The sequence below is a fragment of the Argopecten irradians genome, chromosome 6, assembly GCF_041381155.1.
Source record: "Argopecten irradians isolate NY chromosome 6, Ai_NY, whole genome shotgun sequence".
In the NCBI taxonomy this organism is placed as follows: domain Eukaryota; kingdom Metazoa; phylum Mollusca; class Bivalvia; order Pectinida; family Pectinidae; genus Argopecten; species Argopecten irradians.
The window spans coordinates 16314045-16337739 of NC_091139.1; the positions used below are offsets into that span (position 1 = coordinate 16314045).

At 34.2% G+C, this 23695-nt stretch overlaps 1 protein-coding gene across 1 annotated transcript; it reads left to right on the forward strand.

The window, feature by feature from the left end:
• Positions 1-2087: 2087 nt before the first annotated feature.
• LOC138326372 (uncharacterized) lies at positions 2088-21967 on the forward strand. Its single transcript, XM_069272483.1, has 12 exons — positions 2088-2136; positions 2442-2675; positions 9511-9720; positions 11708-11953; positions 13832-13930; positions 15062-15157; positions 15437-15529; positions 16885-16977; positions 18471-18563; positions 18829-18924; positions 20730-20900; positions 21240-21967. The coding sequence occupies exons 1-12, from the start codon at positions 2088-2090 to the stop codon at positions 21362-21364; spliced, it is 1605 nt and encodes a 534-aa protein (XP_069128584.1). The 3' UTR covers positions 21365-21967.
• The last annotated feature ends 1728 nt before the right edge of the window (positions 21968-23695 follow it).

Consider the following 23695-nt stretch of genomic DNA (forward strand, 5'->3'; position numbering starts at 1 on the left):
CATAACTTTCCTTAGGTTTTCCTCCACCAACAAAACTGGCACGTCCTTACATGCATGACCCTGGCTGTTAATACGACATTAAAACTAATATAATGTATTTGCAATTGGCGAAGTATTGGGTGGTTTATTTGATACAAAGCATACCAAAATGGTGTACAAGTTCCATTTTAAATTCATTTTGCAAGTGTAGACACTCAGTGGGTGTACCAGTCAGGAAAATGTCGAGTTTTTTTGTAATGTATTCTAATCGTCTTTTGCTATTGTCGTCAGTCGGTTTCTTGTAAACTCTTTACATTTCTACATTATAGGAGCAAGGTTTGCACCAAACTCCAATGTCCGCCCATAGAATAAAATAGTGGGGTGTGTTGTACTTTTTTTTCTTTCAAATTATGGCTTTGTTGCCTTTTTAACAAAATCACAATACACATGACAACTAACGGTATATAGTTTAATAAGAAGGATTATGTTTATAAGCCTTTTAAAGCTTACAATTACTTTTTTAATCTCAAATGTATACTTTTTAACTTGGCATTGTCAGCTTTAAAGGTATATAAGGACAAAATTGAGTCACGCTGTATAATACAAACCATACTGTAGTATATCATGTAAGTAAGGTACAAAATCAAAATAATGTAATATTATCAACAACGTTCGCTCTTCTATATTTATATATCAATGCAAGCTCTAAATTAGTAGTCTCAACAGTAAATACAGTAATGATGTCCCCTCAACAAGCTATATATGCTTTCAATGAAAACCCAAAACGAGACAGGCGCATGCGAAGCAGATAGGTTCATATTAGTGGAGCGTCGTATTCCAGTTCAATCGAATGTTCCGTCAAACATTTGATCCATCAATGCCTTATCAGTAGCCTAAAAATTATTTTCCGTCATTGGTTCTGATCACATATGTCTTTCGTATAATAGTCCAGCAGGTAACTACAGATTTTCAGAAGATTTGTGCACTTAGTGGTAAAAAGCACCAAATTTGGCACAGATGTTCTTTAGTGTATACTGTTTCATTTTGGCGATGGGGGCAATATGTAACTTCCGATGTAGGGTAATGGCGTCCATTTTCCAAGATGGCCGCCAAAACTGTTGATTTTATTGTTATGGTAACTCTAAAAGACACTTTAATTATTTGTTTTGTGCATTAACCCATGTTCTTATAACTGCATTTATTTAATTTAATGATTCAATTTCGTTTTATTTATATAAAACCATGTACAAGACGCCACAGGAAAAAACCCAGAAGCGGCAAATGGAAAAGTTAAAAAAAATTGTTCTGCACATGTTTATACTATATATGTGCTACCGTATTTTTTTTTATAATTAGTCATTATATATGATGACTGGCTAAATTTCAGTCATTATACGCAATAAATGAACTTTTCAGTCATTTTACAAAATGCATAAAACTGTTTTTTATATTTATATAATGACTGGTTATAGAAGATCACGGTAACATACATATAAATCGTAATCTAACAATTGTTTCTCATTTCAGAACTAATTAAAAACCACTAGATAAAATGCAGAATTTATCATTATGGCTGACATAATCTTTAAGCTGTATTCTACAATCGAAGATGGTGATTTGACGTCGAACCGTACGAGTACTCCGATTGACTGGCAATTGTGTGTGATATGCCAGATTGACACAAATGAAAATTGTCATTGTCCTGCTACTCATAATACGATCTGATGCAGTTGTCGGATACAAAACATTAGCAAAAAATCTTCTGAGGTTGGACGAGCTTCATATTCTACCTTAAACAATATATTTGAAAAGTCTCGATGATGGAAGTAGTATCGCGAATAATTTCATCAGAATAAAGCAAAATGTCATAGATCGTGCTACATAATATAAAATACAAACGAAGAGAAGCGAGCTGAAAAAAGGGCATAAGAAAAAAAGACATCGAAGTTGATGGTCCATCTGAGGAAAAAGGTACCAGAAGAAGCCTGTCAAGTAAAACCACCATTGGCGCATCAACCTGTTTCTTTTGTGGTCAAAAGTCTGAAGTTGCACAACTACACCAATCATCGACTTTCGCTATCGATCAACGTGTTCGCGAGTGTGCTATAATGCTCCAAGATATAGCTCTTCTGGCAAAGTTAAGTGCAGGGAGACCTGGTAGCTCAAGAAGCCAAATATCACACTAAATATTTGGTAGCCTTATACAATAGGACTTCGCGAATGGGAAATGATATTACTACAAAAACATAATTGGATGAACGGGCGATCCATGGAGTAGCGATTGCGGAACTCATCAGTTACATAGAAGATTCCCGAAGTGAAGAAAACGCTGCCCCAGTCTTCAAGATGTCGGAATTAACTAAAATGTATATACTGATAGAATTAAAACACTGGGGTTTACCCACAAAAATCGACTACATAAGCACCAGACTGATGCATTAGAATCCTTGCTCATATTCCAGATATTGAGGCACATAAGGAAGGACATGATAATTTGTTTGTGTTCAAGGATGATGTAGGAGCTGATGAATGCAAAGTTTGTGAAGAAGACCACTACCTAAATTATATGAAGATGAGGGCCGTATCATCAAATATACGTCAGGATATTTTGACACCGGAATCAGTATTTGAGCACATTTTCATATGGATGTCAAGAATCGTCAGTGCAAATATCTTTACTGACCTTAGTCAGCATGGTAATGCATGGACCTGATATCAACAGAGAGGTTTATTCGCAACAGACTCTTCCTGTCTCACGAATACTGATGTATAACACATTCAAGGGCGGGAAATAAGATCTGGTACGCAGCGACATCGTGCGTGTAGGGAAACGCCTCTACCCGTGTATCTCGGTATAATGGTTCATTGTCAGACTAGGAAGCGGAACCTCATTTGTCAGTTTCTTATGACAAAGTATTGGCCATATCGACAGATTTTACCAACTCACATTGCCAACGTTACAAGTCGGACAATTTGGTATGCACTTCCGCACTGAATAAGAACTTGTTCACCACTGCGGCGGTCGATAATATAGACCATAACCCCAGTTCGACAACAGTCAATGATTCGTTCCATGGGACCGGGATATCTATCTTCCAACACCGATAGCGACAGATCAGGCCAGTACAGACCACCTTTTCACGTCACATCCTCATCAAAGAGTCTCTCGGCAAGTCTCCCAGTATCATACACAAGCATTCCTCCTGCTATTCTTCGCACGAATTTTCCCCCTATACCGTCGAGACTATTGGACATCACCGAGCTACTTCGAAGGGAATCTCAAAGCAGGTCTTGCTCCATGTGGCCATGGAGAGGCGGACACTCGTATGATGGTTTTTTAATGATGCGGTGAACAAGGGACTGACAAAATCATATTAATTCGAACTGTTGACACGGATATTGTTGTTCTCGACATTTATGCAATGGTGTCATGTTTTTCATTTCAGAACGGGTTTTTTTCAAACAAATATTTACTATAGACTAGTGTTCTTAATTTTCCTAATTTTTGGGTTGTAAATCAACTCTAACAAACATTTGTAAGCATTTAACAACAACAAAAACATTGATTTTGATAAAAAAATTTTCGAAAAAAATTGACATAAATATTATATGTTGATAAATAAAATAGGTTGCCGGCCGCCTGTTGGTCACGGGACATAACGCAGATTGCCCCCCCCACCTCAAATTCATAAGAATATTCTATAGAATAGCTGTGCCAAAATTGTTGCTTTTACCACAAAGTGCACAATTCTTGTGCTTATCTGCTGGACTTTAAGTGTTTTGACGTTCATTTTCATATAAAACTTATATCACGATATCAAGATTTCAGATAATGTACAAACTGACAGCATTAACGTTGTTATAAATAATACTGACTTATAAGTGGACAGCTATCAGCTGCCAGGTGTATAGATTCATGTCATTTATACAGGGGACGGTGAACGCCTCGGCAGTACAAATAAAGTGGACTACTGCGGGACAGGGGACGGTGAACGCCTCGGCAGTACAAAAAATGGATACTTCGACAGGGGAATGTCTCATAAACCATTCCTAAAATATTTTATAGATAAAAACAATATTAATTTGTTTTGATATCAGTTAAATGCTTGCATGAACGTTTGCATACTCTGTGAATTCGCGTATGTTTGGAAACACTTTTACCATAACACGAAATAAGAAGGTTTCATTTAGTTGGTAGTTCCCTCTACGTACATGTTTACCATTTATTGTTGAGTGTGATCTGTAACACCCAAGTTAAGCTGAAACTAAGAAAAAATGTTGGAAATGTGTAAATAAAGAGGGAGTTGTAGATATTACATAGACATACAGTATTAACAGTGTGAGACGAAAATGATTATTGCTTCCTCGGTTTTGAAATCGTATACGTTATCATGAACAATTGACTTAACCTGCTAAGTATTTAATGACCAAATGCAGACTTTGATACGTATGTTTTATCATCTTGTCTCGTTGCTAATAAAATTAATGAGAAAAGCTACGAAAAATTAAAATAAAAACAAATCAATTGTCTTATTCTTTATATCATTACTGTTTATTTGTAAACATTTCCCAAATAGGTATAAGATGCACTGATAAAAAGTTCTGACTGATTAAATATTACAAATAAATGCACTTATATACTTTATCTCATTATCGTTCATTTGTAAACATTTCCCAATATAGATACAAAAATGCACTGATAAAAGTTATGACTGATTAAAAATTGAATGAACTCAAATAATTGAAAATGCTAGGTATTATATTGCCACATATCAATAGTCCTGTACATTACATTCAGAAATTGTAGATCTAATATGCAAGGAAAACGTCTGCATTCAAACATGCTTCCATACAAAAATCCTGAATCGATTTAGTATCCATGGTGATGCTGATGTCGAACATGGATACACACTTCTACAATTCAGCAAAAAATGTTTACTTGTTCTACTTAATTAGTAAGTACTTTGTTTTAAATTTTATTACAACTTATTGTTCATGTTTTTTCATAAAAAAAAGTTTAATACCGCCATGGAACCATATGGATTAAATGTATCCTTGCCAGTGAAATATATAACAATTTTTATATACACGTACAGGTACCTTGTTTGTAATATAATCGGCAAAGTTTGTTGCTAGACATATATAATTAAGTGGATCGTACTAATCAAAAACAGTATCTATACATTACAACATTTTCTCTCAAACTTACTCACTTTAACTTTCATATGCACTAGAAAATGGCGTCACATCATTAATACACACGACGGCCATTGTTGAAGCATGGTTACATCCCTGTGATGTCGGCGGTTAGAAAATGAATTTTATTTCAAAGTATGAGAGATAATACCAATCAATAATGATCTTGTCAAGTGGGAAACAATTTCTACCCTATTGGACAGAAATATCTGCACTTCCGGTAACGGTCAGATTTATCTGTCTCACCTGAGGCAAGCCAAATTGCACGTGATTTACCCTTAACCTTTCTTCAACATGGAAGTATGTCCATGCAGGTTGAATGTCAAATACAAGGTGAAAGTAATATAGGTACGGAATTATCAAACATCAAATTCTTTATTTTAAAAATAATATTTTAAAATGACTTAATTCAAGATAACGGCCATCTTACTATTGATAGCCATCTTGAATACTTTAAAAATACGCCAAAAAAAACACACACCTGGATCTTTATATGAGATATTGTTCCTCACATGCCAAAAGATAGTATTAATATTTAGTAGAAAGAAAAATCTATCAAAGGTATTTAGTCAAAGCAGAACTTTCTTAATGGTAATTTATAGAGTTTTGGTTCGCCATTTTGTTTTTAGTAATAATGAAAAGCAGGTTTTTTTTAATATATATATTTGATAATTCCGTCCTTGTAATATTTAACCTTAATCTTGTATTTTGACATTCAAACTACATGAACTTATCTTTTGTAAAACTTTGTATTTATAATCGTGTTTTTAGTATCTGACTCTATTTTCTCCATCATTTTTTTATTGTTGTATTTTTGATGAATCAACTTGTGCTTTACTTCCGTTAATTACCAGTCGTATTCTAAAAAATACTTTAAATGAGATAAATACAGTTACAGATGTTAGTTTTTATATGACATGCTGAAGAAACTATAAATTTTGTTAATTACTAGGCGGTCATCTTGGACGCCATATTGAATATTTCAAAATGTTCAATGGAGCGAACTCCACATCCACCTAGATCTTATTATTATACATATATATTTGGGTTTATAATACTCTGAAAACAAGAGGCACATGGACCTTAACGATCATCTGACTATTGGCTCAAAACAACATAGTCATAATATATAGTTGTATCTAACAATTAAAGCACCACAACCGACTCCTTATTTGAAGTTGTAGTCATGTACTGTTAAAATTGCCTATATTTTCAGATTTAATTCCAAATAAGGGTTATTGTAGAATACCAAGACACCTTGTGATTTGGTAAATGTACGAGGCCGAAGGCATACTTCACCTCTAACAAAATGGGAAACGAAAAGTGAAGCATATAAAGTAAAAATACTCTTATTTTACTCCAATTGTTATTTTCTATTTACATGAACCTTTTATTCTAGTGAGTATTTCTCCGTATTAGAGATCTTCACTAATATGTTATTCCATCAGTCTGTCAGTACCCATTGCAGTGAACAGAAGGTGTTTTTTTCTTTTTTATATAATAAAAGAGCTGAATGATACTGGCTTCTGGAACTATCAGGTAACAACATTGGAAATGAATACCATCTTGATTTTTTGGATGGAAGAAGTGATTAAATCATAAAAGGTAAATGATATTTACTAAACAATGAAAAATATTAATCCTGAACTTATTTTGGCGTTTTGTACCCAAAAGGATTTTCGTCATTGTAATGATAATCAATTAATAAGGTATCATGACACGTCTCTGATTAATTTTTATCTAATTATTGAAATGGCTTCATTATATTGTAATTGTATTGGCTTTAATTTATCATAATAAGTAGATCTCTACGTTGATAATGTTTTCTTCTGAATATTTACTATCATGACAAAATTATTGCATTGATTAATATTTTTATACAGCATACATTCCCAGCCCTTTTCATAGTCATGAAATCCTAATTGTCAATATGGAGTGACGCTCCATTGTTTACCTTATATTAACATTGGGTATGACCAATTGAAAAGCATGAACACACGAAGTGTTTTTCTTGCGCTATGAGTTTTCCGATGGTGTGAGAGGTGTGGTATTTTCCAAAGATATATTAAACGGATAAAAAAATCGCAAAGGATTGCTTGACTCTTGCAGATGAGCAAATCCGGTAAAATAAACTTTCACTTATCTAGATGTTTACACTATTGTAAATAAAAACTAGCTTCCCGTAGTAACACACTAACTCACAAAGAAGCGGGGGGGTTACGGAAAAATGTTGATCAGAAAGAAACATAACACATGACTGTGAGGATATATCTTATCTTGTTTGTATCTGTTCCGGGTAACAAGACCAGAAAGTAAAGGTTTATTCCTTTACCTAGCATTAATTGATGTTATTATTCTGGCTGAGAAGGGACATAGATAAGGAAATCTGAGGTAGGTTGATGTTTGTTTCCCTAATGTCATATTACCATTCCAATTAATGACGGTATCCTCTGCATGAAATGTGGATAGTTGAGGGAGAGAATGTGTAATTCCAGAGACTGAATATTCGTAAATGATAAACAAAATATACCCAATGTCATGAGATTTTCATTTCTCCTTCTTCCCTGGACAGAGATATCCATACATCCCATCAGAGTAAGATATCTCTATTTTTACCCAGGGCAAGATAGTTTGCATGCACAGAACATTTTTATGACATTACGACAACATAACCATGATATTACGACAGTGCTGTTTTGATATCACGACAGTGCTGTTTTGATATCACGACAGTGCTGTTTTGATATCACGACAGTGCTGTTTTGATATCACGTCAATAGCATCCTGATTCACCACGCCAACGTTATAATGAATGTATGACATGTCAACAGTAAATACATAATTAAGTGCACAAGGTAAGAATAAAGTTACCATTCAACATCTTTGTTGTGAAAAAGAGTGGATATCAACCCTCGGGGTAGGCTGTAAAACACCCGCTTTCTGTGACCCCCTGTGGTACCGTCAAGTGGATAAAATATGTTATTTTTATCACCCTAGGGCGAAAGCTAATGTATAAGAAATCCTTGTAAAGTTGTTGAATTGATAACAGAAATAGGAAAAATCTTTTAAACACTTGTAAGCCTATAAAGAAACTAATCTCCTCCTGTCTCATCCCATGGTGTGGAAATGTTACTTAGGCCTTACTTATCTATCTTCATTTCGTCTCATATTGCATCGATATTTAGGCGTTCTATATTTCAGCATATAGTTATGTAACGTCATCCAATGAGCATCTATATAAAGACAAGAGAGGAAATGCTTTTAAGGGACCTACTTCCGTTCGATCAAAAGATAACATTAGGAGCAACAATTTACTTAAGTCTAGATAGGCATGTACCATGTTCGCGAGCGATATACATTTACGCGGTGACGGCGTATAAAGTGTTTCTCATTGCCGTTTTGTCTATCGCGACGCCGAATACAACAGCACATGTACGGTACATGTATTACATTTCTGTAACATAAACCAACTAACCTAATATATAGTACATGCATATCTCATACAGCGACATCGAAGGGGCGGAATTGGTCTATAGATTACCAAACTAAACAGACTTTTTTCCACTAAATGATTGCGAATATAACTACGTACGCATACCTGTAGGACTGCATCTAAAATATATATCCAAACCCACATTCAAAACAGAATACTGTAGTGTAAGGAATTGTAGCGTTTCGCTAAATTCGCGGATTTACTCAAGTTCACGAAATTTAATGTTTTCAAACTCTATAATCTGAATGACGCTTTCAAAGAATACAAACAAGATTCGCGAAGATAATTCCCAACGAGTAAGTTACAAACATTAAGTCGTGAAATTTTGCACCCGCAATATTAAACAACAATACAGTATACAGGCGGACTCTCAGGGTAACGCCGATTATAGGATTAAGTGTTCCGGAGCAGTATGCGCTCTCTAATTCATCGATACCATCCGCCTTACAAATCAAAGTCAAAGCATAGATTATACTTTAAAATTGCCAAACGATACAGGTATCGAAACGATTACACGGCAATTAACCCTAGGATATCAGGTCTATTTGGGCAAAATACATATGGAATTTTAGGGTCAGTCTTGTAGATTATGAACAAAATAATGGCGACATAAATGTTTCGTTAAGTACAATACGGAATAACCAAGTATCACACAGTTCAAAATAAAATGAATCTTTCAAATGGTGGTGTAGAAATTTAAGAAGCCGAAAAAATAACAGAATTTGACAAAGTAGAATGTTATCATGAAACTGTTGGTTTATTGACAGAACACTATTATGTAAAGAGTGTTGGGTTTCAAATGGTGAGAAGCATGTTTATTTATACATTTTATTATCTTTCAGTCAATGTCGCTTTAACAGGAACTGCAATTCAATCCTCATACCTAGATCGAAAGAGATGGTATGCGCAACGAGCTATTGACAATTGTACTCTACAAACCATAGAAAGTGACTGTTGTTCTCTCACCAAGCCCAATCTGTATAAAGAAGCGTGGTGGCGTTTGGATTTAGGACTGGTAATGACAATTCAGGACATCACCATCTATTACAGAAGTAAGATTCATATTTTTAATAATTCCATCGTCGTTGTTGACATAATATTGATGTAAAAGTAAGATCCACCATGGTTCGTAGCACAGTCGCATGGGCGATCCCGCCATGGGGAGAGCGACAGTGCGCCATGCAAGGGCGACAGTGTGCCATGTACATAGCGAGAGTGAGTCATGCAAAGCACGACATTGAGCCATGCTAGGGCAACAATGCGTAAATATCGGTATAGTTAGGCTACATAATATGTATATATAGTAATGCAAATGTTTTAGAAAAGATAACGCGTTCGCCCAAGATTGACGAAAAATTAAGAAAAACATCTCGCTTGACAAAGTTTGAAGCCTAATTCTAAACTGTGTTTTATAAAGAAAGGTTTTACTTTATCTATTTAAATTTTAACAGCTATTCAAGTTCAACCTAGATTTAGTGTAGCTGTAAGCTATGCGATGGAAATCAATTAAAAAGGAAGCCAATTGATTCTATATAATGATTTTCAAAAAATAGCCATGGTGACCTTGCCTTGATTTGGTGATCATTAAAATCGAATGTATCCACGATATATATTATTATTTTTTTTTTTTTTTTAATATACTGTATTTTGGTGGAAATCAGTAAGAAATCAGTAAGAAGTGACGTCACCACAGTGCTGACAATGATATTCTTTAAATAACACCAGTAATGTTAATCTTCACCTAATAACCCTAGAACTCTTTGCAAGTGCGATAATTTTTATTGAAGGCATTGTCTAGTAAACAAATATTCCTGAAAAATAATGTATTTTTAGCTAATGTGACCTTTCTAATTCCATTGTTACTTGAAATGCACATAGCATACAATACGTTAGATCCTTCAATTGATGTTTTTCTAATATTGTAATAGTACTTTGGTTGCATCTCCACTTGTTTTGTTTTATGTAAGATATACAATTTGTCTTAACAAATTGGCAAGAGCTCCGTATTTAATTTGAGATGAAAAAAATAAGTACACTTGTATTTCAAGAATCGTTTATAAGACATCCCCTTGTCGAGGTCAGCCATTTTTGTGTTTCTCTCTATTCAGACAACGTTATGTAAGAGACATAAGCCTCAAACTGTCTATTATGGGAAATACTGGACTGTCTGATGCGCGTCCAATAGTTTACATAATAGACAGTTTGAGGCATATATCCTACTTAAAACACAGTTTGAGGCTTATACATGTATCCTACTTAAGTCCCATTTTGTGTTAATATTAGTGGACAGTAATTATAACTTTTTCCATTTAGTATGTGCAATCAACTATGAAATATGTTGATATGACAGAGGAAGGTTTTTAATATAGCTCACCTTGCATGCTTATTTCATGTTTACATGTGCTAGAGATGTGTGAAATCATGGACGAGGTCATTTTAGTTTCATTTGCCAAAAAGTCATCAGAGAATAAGGATGGTTTCCAGCACAGTGTACAACAATATGTAATAATTTTCCACCTACAGTAGATCTAGAGCCGGTCAGGTGTTAGTTGTTACACCTTAAAGAGCTACCGTTCGATTGATTGCACGTGCGTGGTTCAAGCGTTTTATATAGGGTCGGCAAGTGTGTCGTTTCCAAGCAGAGTAAAACAAAAATGGCAAATGTACTTCCTTAGAAACGCAAGGGGTTGTCTCATAAACTTATTTTGAAAAAAAAAAACTTTGCAAAAAACAATTTTATAACTTTTTTTTATCTCAAATACATACTTTTTAACTTGCATTGTCAGCATTGATTATTAGAATAAAAGCAGCTGTAGAGACTAATCAGTGTCAAAACAACATTAAACATTCTCTTGTAGAAATATATGCCTACAAATCAAATGATTATTATAACCATTTGTTATCTCATCGACAATAACAGCCATTAAAAAACTATGTGCAAGATTGACATATTCCCGAACATGTTTTTAATTTGACAGTCCTGAAAGGTTAATAATACTAGTATGTGTAATTGATTTTTGTTCATATATATATTCACAGATGATTTTTTAAATCGATTTGGAGGATATTCACTGTATGTGTCGAATTCCACCGCCATTCCCACACAAGAAGAACTCTGTTATAAAGATAATAGTATTTTACTGACTGACGTCAACTTAAACCCGACACATGTGTGTCCGAGTGTAGCTCGGTACGTCACTGTCTACAACAGGAGAGAAACACCTAAAACACGCGACTGGTACGATGATTTCGCTGTTCTGGAACTGTGTGAGGTCCAGGTTTTCGGTAAGTAGTAGACCTTGTCTATGCTTTCTCTGAAAGAAGCGTCATGCAGTTTATTAATTCTAATTAGCGGGTTTTTCGTACTCATGGCAGTAGTTATTGTATATGTTATGTTTTTGTTCTTTTGAGCTAGTTTTTATTGAAAAAAAAATTAGCACTAACTTATGAGGGTGAAAAGACACATCATAAACGCACAGGAGTTTCCGTGATATGTATCTGACCAAATGTCTTTCACAGATATCTTGACGTTATCTGGTACATGTTTTTTTATATTTGGCGAGTAATAGTATAGCATAAAAGGAAATATCTCCTGAAGTAATTAAATACAAAAACGAAAACTTCAAAATAAATAAAAGGCAGCTAAGCACTTATGCATACCGATACTTGCACATATATTTTATAGGAGTTTTCTCCCTTTGATCTAGTACCCAAATTTATTATAAGGATTACTTCCCTTTACTGATAGGAGGAAAGGATCATGGGTAGAAAAAAATTTCAAGGCGCCATTATGATGAGAAAGTGCGAGCTCCAATTTTGAATTTTAGCAATTACCCACCCTCTTCCACTCTAAATTTATCATTTGTAGAACACAATTCCTCTTATATTTCCATCCTAAATTTATCGTTTTGAAATCTTCTATAAAATTATAGTTTCCAGCCATGATCTTTTATTTTACTCCAGTTAGTTATTTAGTTATGTTTTTTTTGTTTTTAGTCTTATGTTCTTATGTTTGGCAGAGTTTTGGTAAACCCCACTCATGCTTTTCTTTATTTTACAAAGTGTCTCCTTTGTTTGATATGTATAATGCTATGCCTTAGCAACTATGACTTTTTATTTGTTTGTCTATATATTTTGTGTAATATTAAATGTCACCATCCGGTGGCTATTACACAAAAAACTATTTTTTGTTGTTTATGTGACAAGATGTAGGATGCATAGAATATTTTATTTTTATTGTTTATGGAAATAGAGGTTCTGCATTTGACGGACGACATCATTTGTATGTAATGATAATATATGTTAAACCATTCTGGCTAATTATTCAGTGTTCGTTCAGAGACCTCTCACCATGTTGGTACATTAGGTACGTGAATCGACATATCACCAGGTCAAAGTAAAATATCATGCACTCAATATTTATGTAATATCCTCATTGTCTCTCCAGCAGATTTGTCATAATAAGAGATGTTCACACAATATATGAATATATTCCGCACTGGAAATGCATATATACATGTTATGTGTTAACAACACCTTGTTTGGAAACGAAGGTCGTGGTCATTCGGAAAATTACTTCATAGGTTAAACAGATATTTCTGTTGTCGTCTAAATTCATCAAATTTACTGTGTACATGTGTCTATTCTTACTTTTGAAAAAACCCACATGACCAGTCCTTTTGCAGTAACAATTTCATTTGATGATAAACCATTTTTGATTATGTGTAAGGAAGTCTAGACAGTCGATTTCGCACAGGTATTTTTGAAAACATTTCACATGTACTATTTTGATTAAATTCTGATTTAGAATCTTGTAAATATTGTTATGTAAGCTTAAACAGTGATATATTCAGCTAATACTACTATGAATTACAAACTTTATATTCCAATACTTATAATCAGGATCACGTTAAAAATCCAAACAAAATGTTTAAAATGAAACCAAACATGGTTTTCAACGCAGTATTAATAAAAAGATCAGAAATAAATATTGCAACATATTTCTACAAGTATAAGCAGATAAGCAGTATAAGCAGATAACACCAAGCTCTGAGAAATATAAAATGCCCCGTATAATTCTTCGCTGATTACGGTAAAATGAATTATACAGAATTTTTCACAAAAAAAAATATTTCCATCGCATTCATTACGACCTACATGTAGGATGTCCTATTGGAGTATATGGATACGGCAAATGTACTAACCGTTGTTCATCGAAGTGCTTTGGCGGAAACTGTAATGCTGCGACTGGACATTGCTTCTGTAAGTAACAAGCATAATATTTTGATGACTTTGATCTCTCTAGCAACACAACATGTATCAAAACATAGAGACTTTAATCACATAATCCGCCCGATTTAGTCCGTGTAATATTTGTTCATGTGTCACAAGTGTAATATGACTTGGAGCATTATTCATTGGCTAGGAATGCATTTTGACGTCATGAATTGGTGTAGAATCGTGACAGAATTTAGCATGATGACATCTTCGTTCTTGCATTTCTTTCAAACATCATATCGATAACACTTGCTTTAGAAATAAACGTGTAAAGGACGATGACATTTCTTTCTTTGTATAACATTGACAGCTACTTTTGTTATAAGTTAACGTTGTCAACGCAATGCTTTAAGAACTACTTCCTGCTGAAGAATTTTGGATGAGAACAGTACTATAAATTTAAAATTAGTTTAAATCATCTTAACATCAAATATAATTTCACAAGTTCTCGAGAGCAATTTGGAAGTAATGATAAGTTATGAAAATAGCAGTGTCAGTATAGTAGCATTCCTCTGTCGGTAGAAAAACAGATAAAATACGTCATCTTCCAGTAGTTGTTCTTAACTTCAATGTTTAATGTCATTTGAGAAAAGTTTAAAATAAAACAAATTAAATTTAAGATTTAAATCTAACAATTTTTAATCAATGTTTTATTACGAATAGAAACTAGGTTTGTGATGAAAAAGTTCATTCATTTTAGTGATGATAAACTGTGTCATAGATTTAAATATCTATAATTTTCATATGGACTACATTTTATAGATTTATGCAGAAAAGTATCAAGCAACACAGGTACAAGGTTAATATGTAAATAGTGGGAAATGCGCATTTTCAAATTATAAGAGTTCGCGAAATTAACTTGCTGCGAAACAATGAGAATCATAAACATAGCGGAACATTTTTACTGTGACCTTAAGTGAATCATCTTGGAGTTGTCGTGAAGGACGAACCGCAAAATTAAATCAATGGGAAAAAATAACTGCTCTACAATTAGTGAGTGATTTGAACGCCTAGTCGCGGTTACTTCACCACTACCTGTATATTGAGTTTTGCCCTTCACATATTATCAGGTCTACATACACTTAATCTTAAATAATCTTCTTTAAAACCATTCAGACTGCACCCCGGGCTTCTTTGGCACTTTATGTACTCACGAATGTCCCCGAAACTGCAAAGACAAAATATGTACCCAGGATACCGGCGTCTGCTTAGGTATTGTATCTTATTTCGTCAACTTTGAACAATGAATATCTAGTTGGTTGTCATCTTAAACATGCATCGGTGTGTAACATACATAAGGTGATCAAGTATATCCAGTGGTACGCGCTAGTGCATCATCATATATATATAGTAAATATATATAATTGCCACTATTATACGTTTAATGAAAATGCAATCTGAGTTTACACGCTACCATCTTGATATTCTAAAAATACTCATTTTCATTTAATGTATATTTTAATTGTTGTTATCTAGATTTGTTCATTTCAGATTGTGAAGATGGTTTCTTTGGTCCGTCATGTTTGCCCTGTTCCACTGGGTGTATCGATCCAGTTTGTAACAAAACTTCAGGGAATTGCGACTGTATTTATTTTCTGTTTTCCTGAATATTGAACAAACCATTTCTGATTTTTTTTTACATGCTATATTATTTCTGTTATACACATGATTGCGATGCGTCGCTGCTATACTTGGGAAGGTATTGAATTTAGTTAATAGAAATATTTCCTCGATATAATCAACTATAACGTCATTGTTCTCAAATTTATACTCTACCCAAATTCATGCCCTTAGTGAGAAAACAGCTGAAACTTTTCTGTGGATAATGGTTACCTCATTTATTAGTGAGGACACCGAGGTGACATGATTTATTGATTATCATGCTTTGTTTCATGTACACATTTCTGTTGTTTTCTTTGAATCATAACTTTGAAATTGATGACTTAGTCTGAAACATGTACTGTTAAGTACTATTTGTGCTATCCTCTTTTTTCAGAATATCTTAAGACCTTCTCAAGGAAAATTAATGAAACTTAAAGAAAATAAATATAGTTGTTTAATTTTTTTCCTTATCAAGTTCACAAATCGCTCATAGTGTTATTGTATCCATCTTGATTCTTACAAAATCTTCAGTATCTTATAACTTGAGTAGATATAATAATTATATCTAGTCCATTTTTGTAAATGTAGGTATTTTTTATTAAAAATTAGTACAGCCATGTGAAAAGAATCGGTGGTTGTGTTTCTTAGAATATAGCAATCACTTCTCACATATTGGCACAATGAAAATAAATTGAAATGAAATCATTGAAACTCCACTTACGACATTACGGAGCCCTACAGGAATACTGTTACAGTAGTACAGTAATGAGAGACATTATTTATTTTTACGGAAACAATATCATCATATTCTGTATCACTATATACGATAAACACAAATACACGTACATTTCCCTGAATACAGTAAAATCCCATTATATCCATATATCCAAATATTCAGATACTGATTTTGTCCTACATTTATACGTTTTTCTTTCTCAAAATCAATTTGGATATACGCCATGTGATTGAACTGGACGCTACCAGTAAATATACGCACTGTCAAAACAAATCCAAACCATAAGCTTGCATGCACTTTTTCAAAACATGGAAAGAAATTTCCAAGCGACAAATATAAAGAGAAATATAAGTACATTGGTATCCATGTTGGTACAATTATACTATTTTCAGTTTTTAATGCGGCAAATGTTATAAAGGACATGCACCATATTCTATGTAAGATCTTGTCATTCTTGTTCATATAGACGGAGGTAGCATTTTATTTCATGATAATGCAATTGCAATGACTCAATTTTAAACACAAATATATTTTTTACGAAATTCAAACCACTCTAACTTAATATAGCGGAAAAATTTAAGATATCAAATGTTCATTGCAGTTTGTGAAGATGGTTTCTTTAGTCCACTGTGTTCCCCCTGTTCGTCCGGTTGTGTTGATACAGTCTGCAACAAAACGTCGGGAAATTGCGACAGTACGTATTTTCCTTTATTCATTTATAATAATTACACGCTAGTATTCCCATGGTTTTTTCCTTAAGAATTCATACCCAAGAGAAGACATGTTTTTCTTGAATTTCTGATATTGATTTTAACTTTAAATTTTGTTTTTTAATCGTATTGATCCTGGACTAGGTAGAGCACAATGTCATCGCAGTGATGATTAAAACGAACATAAATAGTTCATAAACATGTTGTAATGACGTTTCTCTCCTTATCAAAATGTCCACCATATCAGTCAATTCTATTTAGATTCTTTAAAAAAAATCAAAATTCAAAACATTCTTTATACTAGGTTTGAACAAATTTTCAACAACTAGACTGAAACATTAAAATGAAACATTCCACATTGCTAAAGCTTCATTTGATATACTCACTCATACATATATGCAGTCAAACCTTTTTAATTTGACTAGTTAGTACGGAATGTTACTGACTCTCACTGGAAAAGAAAGTGGCTGTTCCTGCCAATTAACAAAGAAATTGTGGTTCAAGGAAAGATATGTCTACAAAACGACGAAAGCTCTAGTAATATGCTTCACGTTGATAAGTCATATACGTTTTTAAAGATGCATCAGTCAGAAGTATTGAAGAGATTATAGGACATCAACAACCCAACAACTAAGATGGTATTCAGATGTTGCTGCTAACATTTGTGTCTTATTGGATGCACCGTCTTACATAATAGTCATTATATTGCATACAAGTTGTTATAAAGTCATCAAGTCCCCGGAGTTCTGGCATTGTCTGTGTGTAATGGGGTTAAGGGAGCGTACGATTTTCTGTTGATTATTGGCAACTGAATGCTGTTCTCATTCCAGATGCGTATTCGCTTTCAATGCTTTTGATTTGTCAACCCTATACCTAAAATCAGGTTGTTGGTAGATTGAGAACCAGAAGATCTACTTTTCACAATATTATTGGATATGAAAAAGTGTTTATCCAATCATTTCTATAATCCCAAATCCATGCTAGTTTATAAACCCTGATCTTTGATTTGAACGTATAATGGTGTCTTGCTGACACAACCTACTTCTTGGCCATGACAAAGATATTATTAGAGTACGATGTTCGTAGATGCTTAAAAGATATGCTAAACAGAATTTGATAGAATTATTAGAAATCTCAAGAAAAAAGTATGCAAATCGCAACTAGTTTCTTTTGAATTGCCGTTTATATGTATCTGGTTTTATTTTTGCAAAATAAATAATACAAATTAATAATCTGTGGTAAAGTTTATTCTGTTGCTCGAAGCAAAAGCTCAGATCAATTGGCAAATACGTGTTATTACTGCAACAATACAATCTGTAAATTGTAAGATGCTTATACTGTATTATCTCTATTTATTGACCTCGTTATTCCTACAAGCAGCTGTCTTTGCTTACCATAGCTTAATAATTACGATTTACTAAATTACGCTAAATGATCTAACATCATATCTTACGTGTTGGTGTTTAATGAATTACAGCTTGTTTGACTGGTTTCTATGGATCAGACTGTACTCAGACATGCCCAGTCGGTTGTGAGGACAGATGTGACAAGGCCACAGGGGCTTGCTTAGGTATAAGTATCCAATTCTATCTAGTAACCGCAACATGTACATTGAATTCGAGCTGCGCAAGTGAAGGCCATGATTACATCAATATATAAATGTGTTAAACTGTTAGGAAACGATTCGATTTCTTTTGAAATAAAGAATATATAGCATGTTAATTTTAATGGATTTCTTCAACAGCGTTGCAAATTATATTGAATAGCATGACGTATATCAGTACGTATTGGCTACATAATTTTATCAGCTATTGCATATCATTTTTCCTTCGAAGGCTGTTTGAATGGGAAATACGGATTGACATGTGACCGTAGATGTTCAGATCAATGTAAGAACGGAAAGTGTACACAATTGCATGGCAAATGTGAAGGTTGGTATACTGTATAATGTATGCATTCTGAAAGTAATGCCAAATGATACTTTTAAACACTAATATCAAGTAATTTATCTGCAATGAAATATAGTATATCTATTATTATACCTCACTAGAATACTCGCACTGGATTAAACTTGAGCACATCATTTGGAATAGGATATTTCAACAGAATTTGAAGACGGTTGAAATAACACCAGGGGAATAACTTCTCAGGGAATTAAACCTTTTAAAGCTCCGCACTTGATCGGAAGTGGACGTCGTCTGCAACTTCTTTTTTTACGACAAAGATGCTACAGACAACAAGAAACTATATAAAATCTTTATGAGTTACTCAAACTCTTATTGAAGTTAAATATAACAACTGTATAGATATGTATTAGTTTTCTTCGGTATAATGAAATAATTATGTCCCTATGTGTCGGGATACATCTAAAATTGTCTCCCTGAAAGGAGATATTTTCTGACCAATAATTTCAGCCGGTTAAACTTCATCCGTTATTGCGAACCGCATAGGGAGGTCAACAGCGTATAAAAACACGAATTGCCATCTTTATACTGCAGCATATTGGCATTTGGGGAAACTCCTCAAAATTCAGCTTCAAATTCTGAAATGATCCCAAGACCACGTGTGTTTCAACCTTCACACACAGTCACGTGTAATCGTGACGAAATTATGCCTAGTACTAACTTGATGCCGAATGTCGGTTTTTTGGATAAAAAAGCGTTTTCCTCGACTGTTATGTCTAATTATACTTCCACGGGGATGTTAACTAACTCAGTATCCCACGAATTCACAATTAACTTTTCCAGTTCTGTTTACAAATGGCGTGTCTGTACCGTCACGCGCCGCTTCACAGTAACAGTGTTATCAATATGCGGAATTGCCGATAGTTTGAAAATGATGTATCAATAGACTTTTCCTTTACTTTCGGACACGATTTTGAAGAAGAAAAAAAATCTGTCGATTTTTTATTATTTGAAAATCAATACGATTTTTTTTACATAAATCTTTAAAAAAAACGGGAATTTTATTTATCCAGTTACTCTAGCTGCATAGACTATTGTAGCTACTCTACTTAGCAACCAATATTGTTTCAAAACCCTGAAAATAGCTACGATAGAGGGTAAAATATGTATAATATCGTTTTGTAAGTGTTTTATTGTGTTAACGGTGGAGTGAATGCATTTTGGTATGTTATACATGTAGCGATAATGCGCTACATTAAATATGACTATCCGCATGGCATTCATACCACCGTAATGACTGTATCCACATTGACAGTCATACCACCGTAATGACTGTATCCACATTAGCATTCATACCACCGTAATGACTGTATCCACATTGACAGTCTTACCACCGTAATGACTGTATCCGCATTGCATTCATACCACCGTAATGACTGTATCCACATTAGCAGTCTTACCACCGTAATGACTGTATCCGCATTGCATTCATACCACCGTAATAACTGTATCCACATTAGCAGTCATACCACCGTAATGACTGTATCCACATTAGCAGTCATACCAACGTAATGACTGTATCCACATTACCAGTCATACCACCGTAATGACTGTATCCACATTAGCAGTCATACCACCGTAATGACTGTATCCACATTAGCAGTCATACCACCGTAATGACTGTATCCACATTAGCAGTCATACCACCGTAAAAACAATAAAAACGCTTTTCAATCCTTACATGAAAAATAATCTACCGAAGTTTCTTATCATAGCTGTGGTAACGCTGAAGTTTTAAAATTATAATTGAAGTAAATTTATCTCACATGCAGATAATATTAATGTTGCTGCTATCGGAATAGGGACCGGATGTGGACTGGTCATTGTGGTTTTGGTAGTAGTAATAATTGTGATGGTCAGACGTAATTCAAGGAACCAAGCAGACGGCAGTAAACCAAATCAAATGACAGATATGACAGAGATGGATGGTCGACGTACAAATGGTACATGGTATAAAATTCCAATTCGTAGGAAACTCAAATAAAACATCGTTTTTTAAATCATGTCAACGTTTATCATAAGAGTCATATGTGTAAGTCTTTTGACATCTTTTGGCTAAAGATATCTTATAGATGCACATGCCACCTGAAAAGTGATAACACCTTTCTCACCAATGCTTCCTTCAAAGACATAAATCGGTTGAGGATTCAACCTCTCAATATACACATCTTAATAATGCATTGTCTTAAACCAATGAATGTTGATACTCTATTAAATTGATATACATGTATTAGATTTGTTGCTATTTTTAATTTATTTTAATGCTTTAATTTCTACACTAGATCCAACTTACTATGGAATCGGAGAATCTGGACCACATGAAGTAGATAGTGACCGTTATGAGGGGTTGGATCCTCGGACCGTGGAGCAGCCACATGCCTACGAGACCGTACAAATACACCTGTAAAAGTAACCAGTAACACACTACTGAGACGTATTATGTGCATAATCTCAAAGACTATTTCATATATGTACATGTACTAACTATCGAAGTATAATCAAATTGTTGTATACGTTACAACGTATGTATATGTCTATAACGTTACACCCGAACTCGGGTGCTGGTCATCGCATGAGACCCCTACTGCTGACACTAGAGAGATATAGGAGACCGCTGTATATTGGACTTTCCATGTAAAAGTGCTTTCTCACTGAAACATGACGCCAAAGACATCACACAGCATACCCCATCCACAGGTGCATGCAGATCCGTTATATAAAGTGTCTGTAAAAGTATAAAGGGATAAGGTTAATGGTTAGCTCAAGGATTTATTAGTGATACGTCATCTACGTCATTGGGTCAAGTCTATAGGACAAGGCTAGCACGTGAAAATATGCATCCACACTACTTCAATCGATTAAAAATCACATTTATTCAAAATAACATTTCACAATCTATGTGTGGCATGGACAGTCTGTGCTGTCCAGGTGTCGCCATTCGTCAACCCAACGCAATGTTACAATTAATAAGTTGTGTAATGTACAAATAAAGTGTTGAATTAGGTCAGTTTTTGATTGTTACGTTTAGTTTTTTTTGTGTCTTGACTAAGTCATTCCTGTGTCAGTGTCGATGTCAATATGTGGATGTCTGTGTTGTGCTCGCCACTCTTGACATGTGTGTAACATACATTGGGTGATCTAGCATATCCAGTGGTGCGCGTAAGCGCATCATGATAGATATGCTAGAACACCCAATGTATGTTACACACAAATGCATGTCAAAAGTATGATAACCAATGCTTATATTTGCATTTAAAGTAGTCATTATCGTTTTGAAAAAGAAAATAAATAGATGAAGATAAGACGTATACGCCTGCATTGAGAAAAAAAAATCAGCCGATGGAACGGCCTATGATTTGGCGGGAAACACTGTGTGCCACTGACTTCCGGTATGTTGTCATGGACAGCCGACTAAACAATAGCAGTAGATGAAATAATCCTATCGATAAACCAGATATACAAAAATAAATACAACGCTTTAATCTAGTTCAAATATTTTAATTAGAATATATTGTCATATTGGTCAATTTAAAAAAAAAAATATTTTAACAGGTTTTTGCATTGTATTCTCACACTTGAACTCAGTGTTTTCGTGACCTTTTCAACTTTGATTGTGGTATTATTACGCCATACCCTAACTGCCAATGTTAATATTGGAAAATAACATACATTGGGCTTAGTAGTAACAAATAGGCACTTTGCGACGGTAATGTAAATATATTTAAATACAAGCATTGAACATCTTTCAGTTGGCATTCATAGCCAAAATGAATGCCAACTGGACAGACCAAATCCAAGCTAACGCTTCATGGAATTTGCCTCAGTCCAGTTTGCATTCATAATGGCTATAAATGCTAACTGAAAGACGTTCAATGCTTAAACGTGAGTAATGGTTCTGGATCAGGTGATTCCAGTGAGGTAGGGACTACTGACTAGGATTAGGAACAGTACTTTGTCAGTTTTGAGGTCCCAGGTAGGAACCCTTGTCTTATCATGCATTTGTCTGCTCCTCTTATTTACACATTTCATGTCTGTATTTAGCTATGGACTAAATAGGTGTTTTACATTGTTAATACTATATTTGATAATTGCGTTTATATAACTGTGGATGCAATAAAGATGCATATGTACTTACATGTACCTTATGTACTGCCGTCAGTTCGAAGATCTAGCCAATTTGAAAGTCAGTATTTTAAGTACTAGTCTAGTACTTATATGAGACAGTTGTGTGATATCGATGCCGGACAGGACTCATTAACTGCAACTGTATCACCAAGCACTGTCGTAAATCATCAGCATAATCACTCAGTCACTATTCCAAGTCAGCTGTCAAGTTGACGAGTTTATAATCATGATCGAGCTCGACTACCCGATCGCAAGTTGGTTTGTCCTGCTAGTCACTTTGGTATTACTTAAAGTGATTAAAGTTCCACGATAACCTAATTATATGTCATTCCTGTTTGTCTTTCTTCTAGTGTCACATTACAAGTGCACTGAGTCTATATGATCTTGCTTAAGACGGCTGAAAGACGTCAATCTTTCCTCACACATCAAAACTCGGCAACAAAACATGTCGTAAAATGACCTTTTCTTTTGACCTTTTGAAAACGGATATGTCGTGGTCGTTGTATCGAAATACACGACAGATTAATGAACCGTAATATCAATATGATTTATGATATTGTTTAATTGATGACTGTGATAGAGTTAACGCGCCTGAAACGGACTTGAACTTAAT

Bases quoted from the DNA above. Each gene is read 5' to 3' on its own strand.
- LOC138326372 (XM_069272483.1), top strand. From the start codon at position 2,088: ATGCTCCAAGATATAGCTCTTCTGGCAAAGTTAAGTGCAGGGAGACCT. The intron at 9,721-11,707 runs GTAAGATTCATA...ATATATTCACAG, and splicing joins CATCACCATCTATTACAGAA to ATGATTTTTTAAATCGATTT. The intron at 18,925-20,729 runs GTTGGTATACTG...TCTCACATGCAG, and splicing joins ATTGCATGGCAAATGTGAAG to ATAATATTAATGTTGCTGCT.